The sequence below is a fragment of the Triturus cristatus genome, chromosome 7, assembly GCF_964204655.1.
Source record: "Triturus cristatus chromosome 7, aTriCri1.1, whole genome shotgun sequence".
Classification (NCBI taxonomy): domain Eukaryota; kingdom Metazoa; phylum Chordata; class Amphibia; order Caudata; family Salamandridae; genus Triturus; species Triturus cristatus.
Window position 1 is genome coordinate 535,548,790 of NC_140590.1, and position 14,392 is coordinate 535,563,181.

A 14,392-nucleotide genomic window follows, 5' to 3' on the forward strand; every position below is an offset into this window, starting at 1 on the left:
TCTACTGGGTGATACAACAATCAATCAGGTCCTTACCCAAGGAGAAGGTTGGGACTCACTTTTAGAATTGAAAAAAAACACACATCAAGACTATCTTACAAGGAGCAATCCTGACAGAGTATCTGAGGGGTAACGCAGCACCGGGGGTTTACTAGTAACGAATGAACCCTTCAAGATGCTACCTTCTGTAAAGACTGGGCACTTATTGCTTGGAAGTGCACGAGGGATTGGTTAATCCTTATTATTAACACTGCAAAAAGGATTGCTGCCACATTGATCATCCAGATACAAGCCAACAAACATGATTTGAAGACAAACGTGATAATGGGTACATATAAACTGAAATTAGAGGAAATCAACAGTGAACTGGGTGAATACAAAGAGTAACTGATGCAATCCAAAATCACGAAATTGCAGAAGGATTTAAAATGTTTTTCCAGAGAAAGGGTCTGCCCCTATAAAAGAGATGAATATGTCCAACAAAAACAAGTGGACATGAAAAGGGGTCCCTGGGAAAGAAGGAGAGATGTAAACACACAAAGTAGCAACAGTGACAGCAGCAACTATGAATAAAACCTGCAGAGGAGGAGGAGAGGGCAGGTTTTCCAATGTGGGCCGCGTCTGATATACACAGTCCTTTACCAAAGCGATATGAACCAAGGGTATGGGTGGCCAACAATGTTGCCTCCACTACAACAGATGCAAGGATTCCAGAGCCCCCAATTCCCTCAGCCACAGAACCGTTTTTTTAGGCAAAGGAAGGGGAGAGGGCAGAGGAAGATAGAAAGGACAGCAGAGGGTATTCTGGGAGAACATGAACCAGTGGGTAACAAGGATCATGTCACGGGACCAGGCTCCCGGGACGAGCAGGGAGGTACACTAGTGGTCAACCTCACAGACATGCCACTAACTACACCCCAAGAGAACCTACTTAATAAGGGATTAGGTTTTGTGCCCACAAATGTATTCAACAGTTTTCAATTACGGCGAGAATTAGCAGAATTCTTCAGGAACATTAGATTGAAATTTTTCTTTGGAGGAAAGGAGGACAATAGAGCACCTGCAGGGGATACAACACTGCACCCAAAATCAAAATTCACCCCTCCCATCTCTACCTTACCTTTAGAGGTAGCAACAGTTGAACAGGCCATGATCCATGACATTGAGGAACTCAGCAAGAAACAAGGTCCATCTTTTAAGAATCTGTAGAAGGAGAAGACGGCAGCCCTGGAACAATTGAGAAGGAATTCAGACCTGGTTATAAAACCGGATGATAAAGGAGGAGCAGTAGTCATACAAAACAAGAAAGCCTACATGGATGAATGTTTGAGACTACTATCAGACCGGAGAAACTATAGCATTCTCCAGAAGAACCCCACGGATGAAATAAGAAGGTAGATAAGTACCTTAGTGGAAGAGGGACTAGTTAATGATTTGATGTAACAACAGGAAGGCCTCTTCCTTTGTAATGATCATCCTGTGACCCCGTATTTCTGTATACTCCCCAAAATTCACAAACCTACCAGACCACCTCCAGGGAGACCCATTGTCTTGGGGATAGGCTCTATACTCGAACCATTGTCACAATTTTGTGACTTTTACTTCAAGCCTTTGGTACAGAAGATGCAAGCCTGTTTGCAGGACACACATGACATACTAAACTTAATAAAAGAAATGGAGTTTGACCCCTCCAGTGAATACTTGGTGGGTTTGGATATCGAATCGCTCTACACCAATATCCCACAAAGAGAAACCCTGAGGGTTGTGTGGGATCTCCTATACGGAGAGGGATGGGCATATAAAACACCTAGAGCCTTCATTTTAAACCTAGCAGTGATTGCTCTCACCAGAAACTACTTTGAATTAAAAGGAACCATCTACTTACAGACCCACGGTACTTCTATGGGGAGTACCTTTGCCCCCAGTCTGGCAGGTCTGTCTGTTGTGGCTTTTCAGAAGGAGTGCATCCATAACCAAGATGGCCCCTGGTTTCACACATCAGAATATGGCGGAGGTTCATTGATGATGTCCTTTTGATTTGGAGGGGAGATTAACTATCAGTATTAGATTTTCTACATTGGCTCAGTGGTCGAAATCCATTACTGCACTTCACTTCAACCATCACACAAACTGAACTGCCCTTTCTGGATCTGGTTATCGAACCCAAAGAAGGAACCCTGTCTGCTCGGGTTTACCACAAACCAACAGATAAGAATGCCCTACTATCTTTTGTGAGCTTCCACCCCAGATCTTTAAGGGAAAGCTTGCCAGTGGGACAGTTTTTCCGTTTGCAGAGAAATTGTACACACAAAATAGATTTCCTGGATGAATCCTCTCTGCTGGCGAGAAAATTCAGTGAAAGACAATATCCAGAGAGAGAGTAGTGAAGAGGGCTAGGAAAAGAGCCATGAACGTGAACAGGGAGAGTCTCTTGGAGAAAGTGGAAAACCCAACGTGACGAATACAGTCTGTGTCACGACTTTTAATACAGCTTCTCTCAACATAAGATGCCTCATATTAAAAAACTGGTGCATCTTGAACTTCGATGGCCTGAATGTGGAAAAACCCTTGTTCTCCTACAGGAGGAGCGCCAACTTGAGAGACCTACTGGTATGCACGACCTTACATCACAGCACAAAACAGAGTTCAGGGACCATGGGGAAATACCCCTGTGACAGTCCACACTAGGTGTGGTTCGTGTGATGAGGGCAATTTAACCAGGGACTCAAAGAGCATAGACGTGGGTCTGACCCACCCGTGGGTGCAACAAATTCACACAAATTGCAACTCAGAAAATGTCATATACTTGATTGACTGTCCATGCAAAAAACGGTATATAGGTATGACAACGTGCAAAGTGAAGATACACATCATGGAGCATGGTAGCAACATACAATGCCAAAAATCAAACACAAAGTTTACCACACACTGCTTGGAAAAACACCATTTGGTGGATGACATCTTCTGGACGGTGTTGGATAATTAAACCAAATGTTTATAACTCTACATGAGACATTAAAAAACTGCTTCTCCTGAGGGAACAGAAGAGGGTGTATAGACTTCGTAGTCATGAGATTGGCCTTAATGATGACGTCCCGTTGAATTCTATGAACAGGTGACATCATTTTTCCTGAATGGATACATTTCATACTAATGACTACATATGTCTGACTGATGGATACACTACTACTCGGGGCAGATCACGTGGGCGTTTTTTAAATAAGACTATTTACCTATCGCCTTCATGAAAGCGATTATCAACTGGGGTATTGTGTATTATCATTCATTCCACATACATATGTGCGATACCTGGCTAGGTAGTTGAATTATAGGATTATGTGTAAACATCTTTTGAAACCACGTGGTATCCCTAAATACCCCATTCTAATAGTCTGAGGAGAGAGCAGAGTAATGGTGATATACAACACCTGCACCAGTCCAAGATGGCGCATGTAGATGACCCAGCAGGCTAAGAAATAAAAATTAGGAAAAGATAGGCAATCCTATATAACCATGATTGGCTGGAGTTGGCAATCGTTAAAATAAGTGCAGCACAAGGAAACCAACAGGTACCCGTTCTTCTAATAAAACTCCCTCTAGATAGTGTTGAGATAGGGGTGATTGTAAGCGGTGACACAATGTGCACCATTCTAAGAGGGCACGATGTACATACCTCCTGAGACAAGGAGGCAGGAGTGCGCATACGTCGGGTCGCTCCGATCACGTGGTTACACCGCCCCACCGGACCGTAAGAAAGAATCCCAGTGTAACGGAGTTGCCGCCGGGTGTGACCGCTAGCTGAGAAGAGCAAAGCCGCGCAGCGGCCTCACCTTGAAGAAGTATGGAGTCGAGTGAGGTGGGGTTTTGACTAGTCTAAACACCCGCCGAAAGAAATGGAGAGGATTGACGTCACGTTACGATGCCTTCACATTGGTGTTGGTAGTTGCTTTTTGAGAGGGATCCAAACAGCATGAAATATTCCATGGCTGAGTGGGGGCTGCCCAATCGGGGACCATGGCATGAGTTTTATCCTCGGGGGGGGGGGGGGGGCCTTGATGGTTTTAAGCCTGCAGAGTTTTGAACCAGAGACATCGAGGTCATTTAAAACATGAAAACACACCTGAGCGCGCAGGGTGTGAATCACTTGCATGCAGCGACACTACTGAGAACGGAAACTCTATTCGGAGTTACGACCACCAGGGAGGGTGGGGGCTGCCCATTTCATAACGGTGTCCGTAAGGTTTGTGGATATGGGTTTATGGAACATGCAAACAGGCCCAACAGAAAGAGAAACAATTTTGAATAAGAAATACGACGACATACTAACATTTCCATTTCTGTAAAGTGTGTGACTACAGGGAGCCGCTCCTACTCGAGCACACTTACTGACGAAAAGCGGTAAGTGACAGGGGCCTTGCGATAACCTAACCATTCTACAATACGGGTGGGATATCTGTACTATGCGAGGAGGTCTTTTACCTGTGTTTAAACTTTTAATGTATGCATGGGCAGTACATGCCTGCCAGACTTTCTGGTCATTGTGATCGGAGAGATTGTAAATGGGATTCAGGGATTAATTAGGTCCCAAATTTATGGAAATGAGACTGCGGGGTGCCAGTTTCAATCATGTACCAACCTAAGGGGTTGCATGATCTTGGAATGATTAATCAATCATACATTGATTGAGGTCATTCTTTTTTTTTCCACAGATCCTTCAGGAGTGTGAGTTACTTTAATCCCCTTGCGAGTAGGGAAATGCCCAATAGAGCCTACATATTCAAAATAGGACTCTAGGTTGTTTTTTTTAAGGGATCCAGATGGTCCTGATGAATGCTGTATTGAAACAATACTGAGGGCGAAGGTAATGCGGCTGAAACATGTCGACACATTTGCAGTATGGAGGGGTGAACTGGTCCTAATCATCTTCATTCACCATCATCCTTCACGTTTTTAATCCTGGCCGGGTGATCCAGGAATAAAGTGGAACCACTGATACGCCCGAGCTAGTTTTAACATTCACAAACTGCACATTCTTTGGTGATCCCGCTATTTTATGTTTGTATGGTCTTCCCCTCCCTTTTGCTCCACCCAAGGCGTTGATCTGCACAGGGGTGTCAGTTAGCAAGCCCGATGATGAGGCATGTCACAGTTTGTGAGTGAGGGCAGTCTTTTTGTACAGAGCACATGCCGCGTACACTAAATAATTGAACCACAACATACATCCCTACCTCTCTAAAGTGTGGATACTATCATGACATATGCCAGAGGACTGGACTTTGGGTAAGGTCTAATGCCTAATTCTACTTAATGAGGCCAACCCAAAAGAGCTTCCCCTTTCTCAGAAACATATATTTTACTTCTATTACACCTCCCTGTAAAGTCTATATTTGTCATAAAATATCCCACTAACTCTATTTTGTTGCTAATGGAACCCACTGGTTGTGCACCAGGTCCATGCACATTCCTTTCTGACCCAAAGCAAAAACTACTACCTTATTAAGACCAGACTACATTTCTTTTTTTTAAATGTATTTGCACCATGAGAGTTATAATATTTCAAAGTTTACTGGATTCATAAAATGTGTGGACACAGCATTAAATGTTCTGGCGAATAATAAGCAGACAGATGTGCATTTTCATTTATACAGCATTACTATAACCACCAAAAGGAGAAAAGAAAAGAATTACAGTATACTAAGTCCATCTTACCCACCTACCCCCTCCAACTGTTGAGGAACAACTAAAAAAAGATACATTGCAAAAATGTCTGCACAGTACCGCACCTACTCTTTTCTTATCAACTGTGTAATACTCTGTGGTCGGCCAGTTAATAGATATATTCTTTCTTTTCTTTTTGATCTTTATTTCGACTTCGTAAAGTCATAAAAGAGAAAACAAAACATATAAAATCAAATGTACACAATAAACAAGCACCCAGCATAAAAGGTTACATTGACTAGAAGAAATATATGACAAAAGATAAACTTCGTGTAATACAGTTAATATTTCATATCTTCAGAAAAGTTCTTCTAATATTCCAAGCAGCAGATAAATACTTGCTTACAGCAAATACAGTCGAAGTGGATAGGTCAGATTTCAACAAACGATAAGCATCGAAATGATTCCTAAAACCCCAATTTTTGCAGATTGGAATGATCCATTTTTTCCTGGGTTTCGTGTAAGATAAACAAAAAAACATTAAATTAATGTCACTCTCCAGCTCATTTGTACAAGCTGGACAATTTTTAGGAGTGGGTGGGTGCCAACTGCTAGTAAGGGCTCTAAATGGGTAGTGCATTGTATCTCCATTGTAGAAATAATTTCCTGAGACCGATGGGGTTTATGTCGTCCAAAACTGTCTCCAGTTTATAGTAATCCTTCACTGTTAGGAAGGTGGTAGACATAGGCCCCAATATGGTGGTTGTTGATAGAAGAGACAGATTGCGGTCGTAGTACAAGGCAACCAGATTTTTACGGGATATGGTACTGCATGCCTCTTGTGGATTTCTCCACAGAGGCAGTAGGCCCATCGTCGTTAGCTCCTCTTTTATGTACTGAAGCCATGGAATTTTACGCAAAGCTATATGTTGGTATAGCTCCATGAATTCACAGCGATAACTCCGGAGTTCGGGGGTTGTCCAAAGTCGCCTCCAGAAGGTTAAGGGCTTCACACCTAGTTCTTCCTTAATTGATCTTAGGCCATATCAAGCCTAAGAGGGAAGAGTGGTGTGCTCAATGGGAGAACTGCCAAGTTCCGTAGGAACTTGTTTTCCGTTGTGACAAGATCGAGGGCACAGTTATTGCCCCACAGTTCACCACCATATAATACTGACCCCCGTGCCTGCATTTTGTAGATTTCTAGTGGTGAACCGATAGGATCTATCATGGATTCTTTCCGTAAGTTCAGAATACCCCCCGCCTTTAGATTTGATTTTATCTGATGGTGGGACCATGTCATCTTCTCATTCAGGGTCAGTCCCAGATACTCAAACGTATGGACTCTTTCTAAACTGATACCATAAATAACAGGGTTGGGACGGGATGACCTAGGAGGATTAAAGATCATGAATTTTGTTTTAGACGTGTTGATCTCTAGCCCCCGGTCAGCACAAAAAGAGACGAACCCATCCAAGACTCGCTGGGCACCCATGGGAGTCTTAGCGAGTAGCAAGGTGTCATCAGCAAACATGATAGCTGAGATACCTGTACCAGCGAGTCGTGGGGCGTCTCTATTTGGTACTTCATTCAGGTGGGAGATAAGTCCATTTACATAGAGGCAAAACAGGGTTGGTGCCAAGACACAGCCCTGCCTTACCCCCCTTTCAACGGGGAAGCTAGCTGATAAACCTCCTTCTCTCCCACATCTAACCTTTGCAAAATTATTAGTGTGGAGACGCACTATAATCTGCAAAAGAGGTGCTGGGAGGCCCAAGTCCTGCAACACAGTCCAAAGTTTCGTGCGTGGGACCAAATCAAAAGCTGCACGCAAATCAACAAAAATAGTATAGAGGGAGCCCCCCTCCACCCTGACTGTCTTCCAGAAGAGCATGCATAGTCTGAAGATCTGGTCAGTTGTTGAGACGCTCTTTCTGAATCCAGCCTGATAGGGGCTCAGGATCTCAAACTCTTCCATCCAATCCAGAAGATGGTTTTGGATCAGCCTTGAAAAGAGTTTCTGGGCCACATCTATTAGACTGATGGGCCTGTAGTTACCAGGGAGCAAGGGGGACCCCTTTTTGAAAATAGGGACAACCAAGTAGGAGGAACTGGCATACCCCCGAGAATTGCATTAAATAATGCGGTGAGATATGGTGCCCAGACTCTTGGTTCGTGTTTATACAAATCGCCTGGGACACCATCCAAACCTGGAGCTTTGCCCGCGGGGAGCATCAGTATAGCAGATTGAACCTCACTCAAGGTGAAGTTAATATTGGCAGCAGCCCACTGAATAGATAGAGATGGAGAGTGAACCCCCCTGTATAGGGCACTAAAATGTTCCTCCCAAACTTCAGGGGCGATGTTTGGAATCACTGCTGAGACGGGCTCAGTTGAACCAGTAGAGACAATCAACCAAAATCTACGTGAGTCTCTGCACTGGAGGGCAGATGTTAGTTTATCCCAATTTTCTGATGCCCACTCAAGTTTGGCGTAATGTATTAGAGTCTTGTAATTACGTCTCTTCTGTTGAATTTCCTCCCTATTGACTTTCTTTTTGATTGCTGCCAGCAACTCACTTTTAGCTGATCGACACGCCCTGTTATACCATCGGGACCGACCATACATCCTTTTAGTACAACGAGCAGGTGGATTAAATATATCAGCTAAAGTGGAAAATAATTCTTTATTGACCTCAGCCAATTTTCCACAATAGTCAAGGGAAGAAGGGTGGTCCATGAGCTTTACTACATCATCCAATGCATGACCAGCCCTCACATAAACTTGGGAGAGTTCTTCTTGGTTGCCGGCCAGTTTCGCCCATTTGAGTCTACGTTTGTTATTGGTCAGTGTAATTTTATTCAGTGTTGGAGACTTGGGTACTAAGCATGGGACCCCGGGGCAGAGACCCGTTAGGGATACTTCCAGCACCAAGGGATTGTGATCACTCTCACCCCTCGAGAGGACCTTAAAGTCAAAAACTCTATGCCACTCCTTACACTGAACAAAGATATAGTCAAGTCTGGCCTCCCGCCCTGGTTTATTAAACGTAGGCCTTGAGGGATTATCAGAAGCTGTTCGGCCATTGCAGGCCCTAATTGAGTGGGTCATTGCCAGAGAAGTAATTTGGATAGCCAAAGGGGCCCAAGACCTAACCATTGGACCAACAACCTGTGGAATGTGCCATATTTCGTCCTCATCATGATTTGTTTGGTCGACCAACCCCAGAAGTGGTTCAAAATGGGAGTTAAAATCGCCAGCAACAATAAACATTATGCCCTCAGGGATCTTGTTTAAAACATTAGATAAAACGTCAATCACCCCGGATTCCGCACACACATTCATGGGCCTGGAATACACATTAATCACTGCTAGTTTTATGCTTAAAGCCCAATCCAATAACACGCAAAGAACATCTTCTGACCCAGTTTCCAAGGTCGTAGCAGTACAGCCCAAGTGGGTGGCAACCCAAATGGATAGGCCGCCCGAGGGGCAACCTCTACCACTCCACACAGCCGGGATAGAAAAGGAAGCAAAACCCAAACGGTGACAATCCTGTCTTGCCCAAGTCTCTTGGAAACAGCATATGTGATGTAGATCTATAAAGGAACCCCACAAGGGACAATCAAGCTTGCTGGGTAAGCCAGCTATATTCCAAGAGAGAACTTTATGTGTGACGGATTGATTTACAGTAGGGCTTAGTTTATTACATATAGTGGGTACACTCAAAATCGGCCGAGCAGTTGGAGGGGTAACAAAAGAGGAGGTGCAAGTGTAGAGTTGCTTAGGAGATAGCATCACATCAACAGGAGAATTAAAAGAAACAACCTCTGGACTTAGTCAATCGACCTCCTCAAGGCAGGCATACCTATTATTACACGAGTAAATATCTCGTGTAGGCACATCAAAGGGAATATGCCTCTGTCTTCTTCTAAACAAAGTGGAACCAACCCTAGTCCAATTTCCATCGCACTCAGGGTGGGAAAAGGTAGTAATTGGAGGATAGAAGAAAGACAGTGGTAGTGGTTTGATAGAGGTAACTCCGACATTGCCAAACCAGTTACAAATATAAGGAACAATCTGAGAATTACTGAAATTCACCAAAATGCAATCACCCTTAATATTCTTTGTAGTAGTTCCCAGCCAAGAAACCCTCCTAACCATTAGAACCCGAGAACTTATGTTGGGGGGGAGAGGCCTGTGTGTGTTAAACCAGCTAATCAGTTTGTTTTTAAGAGAAGCATAGGTCTCTAAATCAGGGTTAGTGAGCTCTGGAACGCCAGCTAAGACAATAACATAAGGTGATGCTTCAGGGGGAAGATTAATCACATTTTTCCAATTCTGACTAACCCCCTCTTCACCAGTGTGGTTACCGGAGTCCCCAGAGGCTTCACCTTCGTCTATAGGGTTTGATTTAGACATTCGTGTGGGAGCTCTGCGTGTAGTGGGTGGCTGGGTTTGCACAGTTAGGGAAACAGGAGTAGTGGAAGAAAGAAGATTGGGTGTAGGAAGTGATACACTAGGTGGAGTGGGTTCCGTTCTGAAAAGGGGAGCTGCCAAGGCTGTAAGTGTAGGGAGAGTAACAGATTGGAGATCTTTCAGATTACTCACAGATGCATTATGGTTTTTGCCTCCGCTCCCCAGTGGATTGGCTGTGTCTAAGATTACCCTTTCTATTTTTTTGAGCCTTGCATCGATTGCATCAAACCTTGCCATCATCGGAGTAAAAAATCCCTTAAGGACTTTATTTAGAGTATCTATAGAACAGGCGATCCCCGAATCGAGACCATCACCCCTATCTAAAAGAGGAAGGACGGGTTCAGACTGAGGAGGGGTTATCACTGGGGATGTAATGGATGTCACCCCATTATTTAAAGGTGGACAGCTAAAAGCAGTAGTCAACGTATTGGGGACGTTGTTATGTGGACGGTCCAATCTCGCTTTTTTCCCTCGTTTCGAATTACCCTCACGCTTCCTTTTAGTAACTGCTCCCTGGTGTATCAGATGGATGTTGCTCAAAATTGTGTCAGATGGTGTTTCAAGCCTAGGGGGGGGGGGTATACACTCGGGAATTGGTTGAAGTGTGTCTCTCCCTGCAGAAGTGCTGAGCCTAAGGTCATGTATAACTGATTCAATTGTTTGATCAATAGTATCCAGAAGAGCTGTATGCGAGTCATTCAGATTCGATGGGGATCTGACAGAAGCAAGTAAGCCCAACGAGGACCTCCTAGTACTAATAATCCCATCGGATAGACGCCTTTCCAGCATATTCAGTTCACCCTGCACCACAGAATTTGCCCTGATAATAAAACTATCCAGTGTACCGGCTACAAAGGGCTGTGCTCTTGTACATTTACCTCGGGTCTCCATAATAAAAGTTGTATTTGCACCACAAGCAATGTCAGAGGATGAAAACCAAGAGAGTGGGCCCGGTCCGGTCTTGACCGAGCTTGACTATACAGAGCTGAATATATCATAACCCCATAATACAAGTCAAATTACAACCAACATGTTTAAAACATGGAGATCAGGAGGTGTCTAGGGAGGCGTTCATCATTTTTCTTGCAAGATTTCATGATATCCAATGATTAAGCTATGGGCACTTTGCGTAGGTTGGCACTTTCCTGCATTTGGAGGTGTACGCTGTCCCCCACAAGTTGTGTTATGAGTGCAGTAAGCAATTTTCAAATGTAGTGGGGGAACAACCATTTCCAAATTCATCCTGATATTGTATCTCGCTAGAAATAGTGCAAGGTCCTGTGTGCTTTATTTGACTTGGTGCTTGAAAAGATTCCTAGCACACAGGTCTCCTATATATAATGTATCTTTCAACCAGTAATATGAAAGAGTAAGCCAATGACCTCAGTCCAATAATAAATCAGTGAAGCACAAGACCAAAGCATATGGGTTAGGTTGGCTTGAGTTACCAGACAAAGGGGACAGCTAGAGTCAACCGTGGATAAATTCTACCAATATGTGTGGGTGTCAAATAGGCTCTATTCAGTATATTAAATTGTACGCACTTAACTTGTGCACTGTGCAACACTTTATTAGGTTACACATGTAACATAAGCCATTCCGAATTGTTCAGGGCTCTAGCATTATCTGTCTCCCAGTCCTGCACTGCACAGAGTTTTGGCCCAGATAGGCCCATGTAGCACACATGTGCTACTTAAGCTCATGTGGGTAGTTTGCTACCATCTCTGATAGTATGTAATGTATCAATAACTTCATGTATTGAGGGTTCAGTAGATTTGATATGGAATTGAGCTATGTATGCATTTTTAATCCAACAACAAGTAAGGAATTGTCCAAATGTGATGTTGCAATTGGTCACCAGGTCAGAAAAATCCGTCAATGTCCCATTAGAGAACACATCTTCGACTGTATGTAACTCTTGGTCAGTCCAGCTACAGAGTTAGGACGAGAATACCATCTGTAAGAGTTGAAAAGCATTGCAACGTCTGTGTCTTCACTTTTTACTAAACTAGTTAATTTTCTGATCCTCATATATGCTGGGCATCATATTAGGAATAAAATAGTCTTCATTGCGTGGTTCGGTAAACTGCCATTACATTTACTTTGCTGGAGAACAATGCGTCACAAACTTGTCCAAAATGGCTTTTAATGTTTACAATTTGCGAATTCTACCAATGACGGCGCAGTTTGTTGGCGTGTCCAAGATTTTACCCCGTTTATAACGCTCAGCAAGACATTTCCTATTGTCATAATCTTACTTCCTGTTTCCAACAGTATCAGTTTCCTTACAACGTTCACTTTAGAATATAAACAAGAGGAACCCCCTCAAATCTAATTTACTTTTCGCTGAATATTCGACCTCTTTGGCTATATTGATAGATGCACTCAAATCAATGGCAGTACCGCCCGATAGTTATTCCTGAACTTTGATGTTGTTGTTTTCATTAAAATGCGATCTCTGAAAACTTGATCATAGGTGGGTGACACGTTCAAAATCACATATGACTGCAAGTGACAGAAGTGCTGACGCATCATTTTCAACGCTTTCGTTCACTCTTTGCTTCGTGGTACAAAACAAATGTCTCCTTGACTGTATTGATACTTTGCTTTATCGTAAACCCATTTATTTATTTGCTATTTTTCGAAAACATCAAGACCTTGACTGGACCCCGCATCTAAAAACAGGTGCGTTTTTAATTATTTAAGCTGAGTACCACAAGGGCAGTGTCCTAATAAGGAAAGTTTTTCTTGTGGTGAACACTCTCCATTTTCTCCACATAGGCCAGAAGGACGAGAAGCCACATTTCACATTCCATAGGCGACTTTCCAAATAACTGCTGGAATGGTGGGGATGGCACACTAGCTGTCACGGTGATGAGCATATGTTTAAATGTAGAATGAAGATATGCCCATGAGTGAATGCAGAATAGAGTGCAGCCGTTTTCAAAAGTGCATCTAAAACGTGTTGGAAAGAATCATATTAAGATAGACCTCTGGGAAATGTAAATCTGGCGGTGCTGAATAACCTAATAATTCTCTGTTCAGAACCTATTAACCCACTCAGAATTCTGCTGTCTGTATGTTATTGTGTATACACACAACTATTTCCAAGCATTTGAGTTCAACCCTGTGATAACTTTGGCAGCTACACAAACCACACTGATAACTGGCTGCATCTCTTAACAGTGCTAGTGTTTAACTGCATCATCGGTGTTACCTGCGTCGGTGTTCAATTCTTCCTGACAGAGCAGCGTAAACTCAAGGTGGGGCTACCCAGGGCTTTAAGAGGGATGAAAAACTAAGGGGGTCTCTCAAAGAGACGTGGGCGATGTAATTAAGGGCGTGCCTTAAAAATACTTAAGGTAAAAACATATGCTTCTTAGCATAGTGTGTCGCCCGACTGGCATTTTACTGTTTCTGTCAGTGCATCCAGATATGTAATACAGCAAATAATATTACACCTAAAACAAGTCAGGCTGTTGGCTTTGTATATGGTTGGTAGCTGCATACGATAAATAAGCAACAACTATGGCTACGTTGTATATAATATTGAAAATGCTTCAGTTCTTAAATGGTGAGACTGTGAAAGACCAAGAACGAGTCTCTTTGTTGGTACATCAAAGGCAGTGAAGACTGGTACTGCTGCAGAGTTAAGATTTAAGTTAAAGGCAAAAATGGAGAGCCCAATAGGGACCTGTCTCAGCACCTGCTTTAGAGAACTGCAGGCGCTGAGCACCGGCAGGACCCGGCCCACTTAAAGCCCTCGTGCTACTTTTCATGAATACATATGCAGCATGCGCTAGTATTGAAATGCATGTGCGTTCTGACGTATCTCCTCAAGGCAGTTGTTCCTCCACTCTGACAAAATATACAAAAAGAGACTAGGTGAAAAACATCAAACTGCTTCCAGAGTGATAATGCTGATGATCGCACACAACCCAATGTGAACCGCGCTGAGCCCCGCCTATTCCGCAAATAGGAAGGCTGCGCCGCGCGCACCGATGCTTGGGCTCGCGCCGATGCGTGGGCTCCAAACACCACCTCTGCCGCTGCTTAGGGTTCCGTTGCCACTTGTTTCAAAGAAACTGATACAGGCACGTTGTAAGTTCAGTTTCTTTGAAGAGAGATGCGCAGTTGCAGATAGATGAAGCTCGTCTGATAATCGCTCAGTCTACAACTGACTCCTGTTCCAATCAATGCCCTGACATTCACCCCCCGCCGGCCTCGCGCACGGTCGTGCGAACACAAGCACGTGGAT

At 43.6% G+C, this 14,392-nt stretch overlaps 1 protein-coding gene across 3 annotated transcripts in view; it reads left to right on the top strand.

Moving 5' to 3' along the window:
• Positions 1 to 14,392, top strand: part of QRICH2 (glutamine rich 2) — a 450,378-nt gene that overhangs the window by 7,270 nt on the left and 428,716 nt on the right. The window contains exon 1 of one of the 3 annotated variants that reach the window (XM_085616930.1): positions 3,709 to 3,856. The exons of 1 other annotated variant lie outside the window; for it this stretch is intronic. In XM_085616930.1, the coding sequence (XP_085473056.1) occupies positions 3,842 to 3,856 (15 nt within the window). In that variant the 5' untranslated portion in view covers positions 3,709 to 3,841. Of the gene's footprint in view, positions 1 to 3,708; positions 3,857 to 4,093; positions 4,399 to 14,392 lie in introns of those variants that run through there. One more of the 3 variants, XM_085616931.1, reaches the window with a different exon arrangement.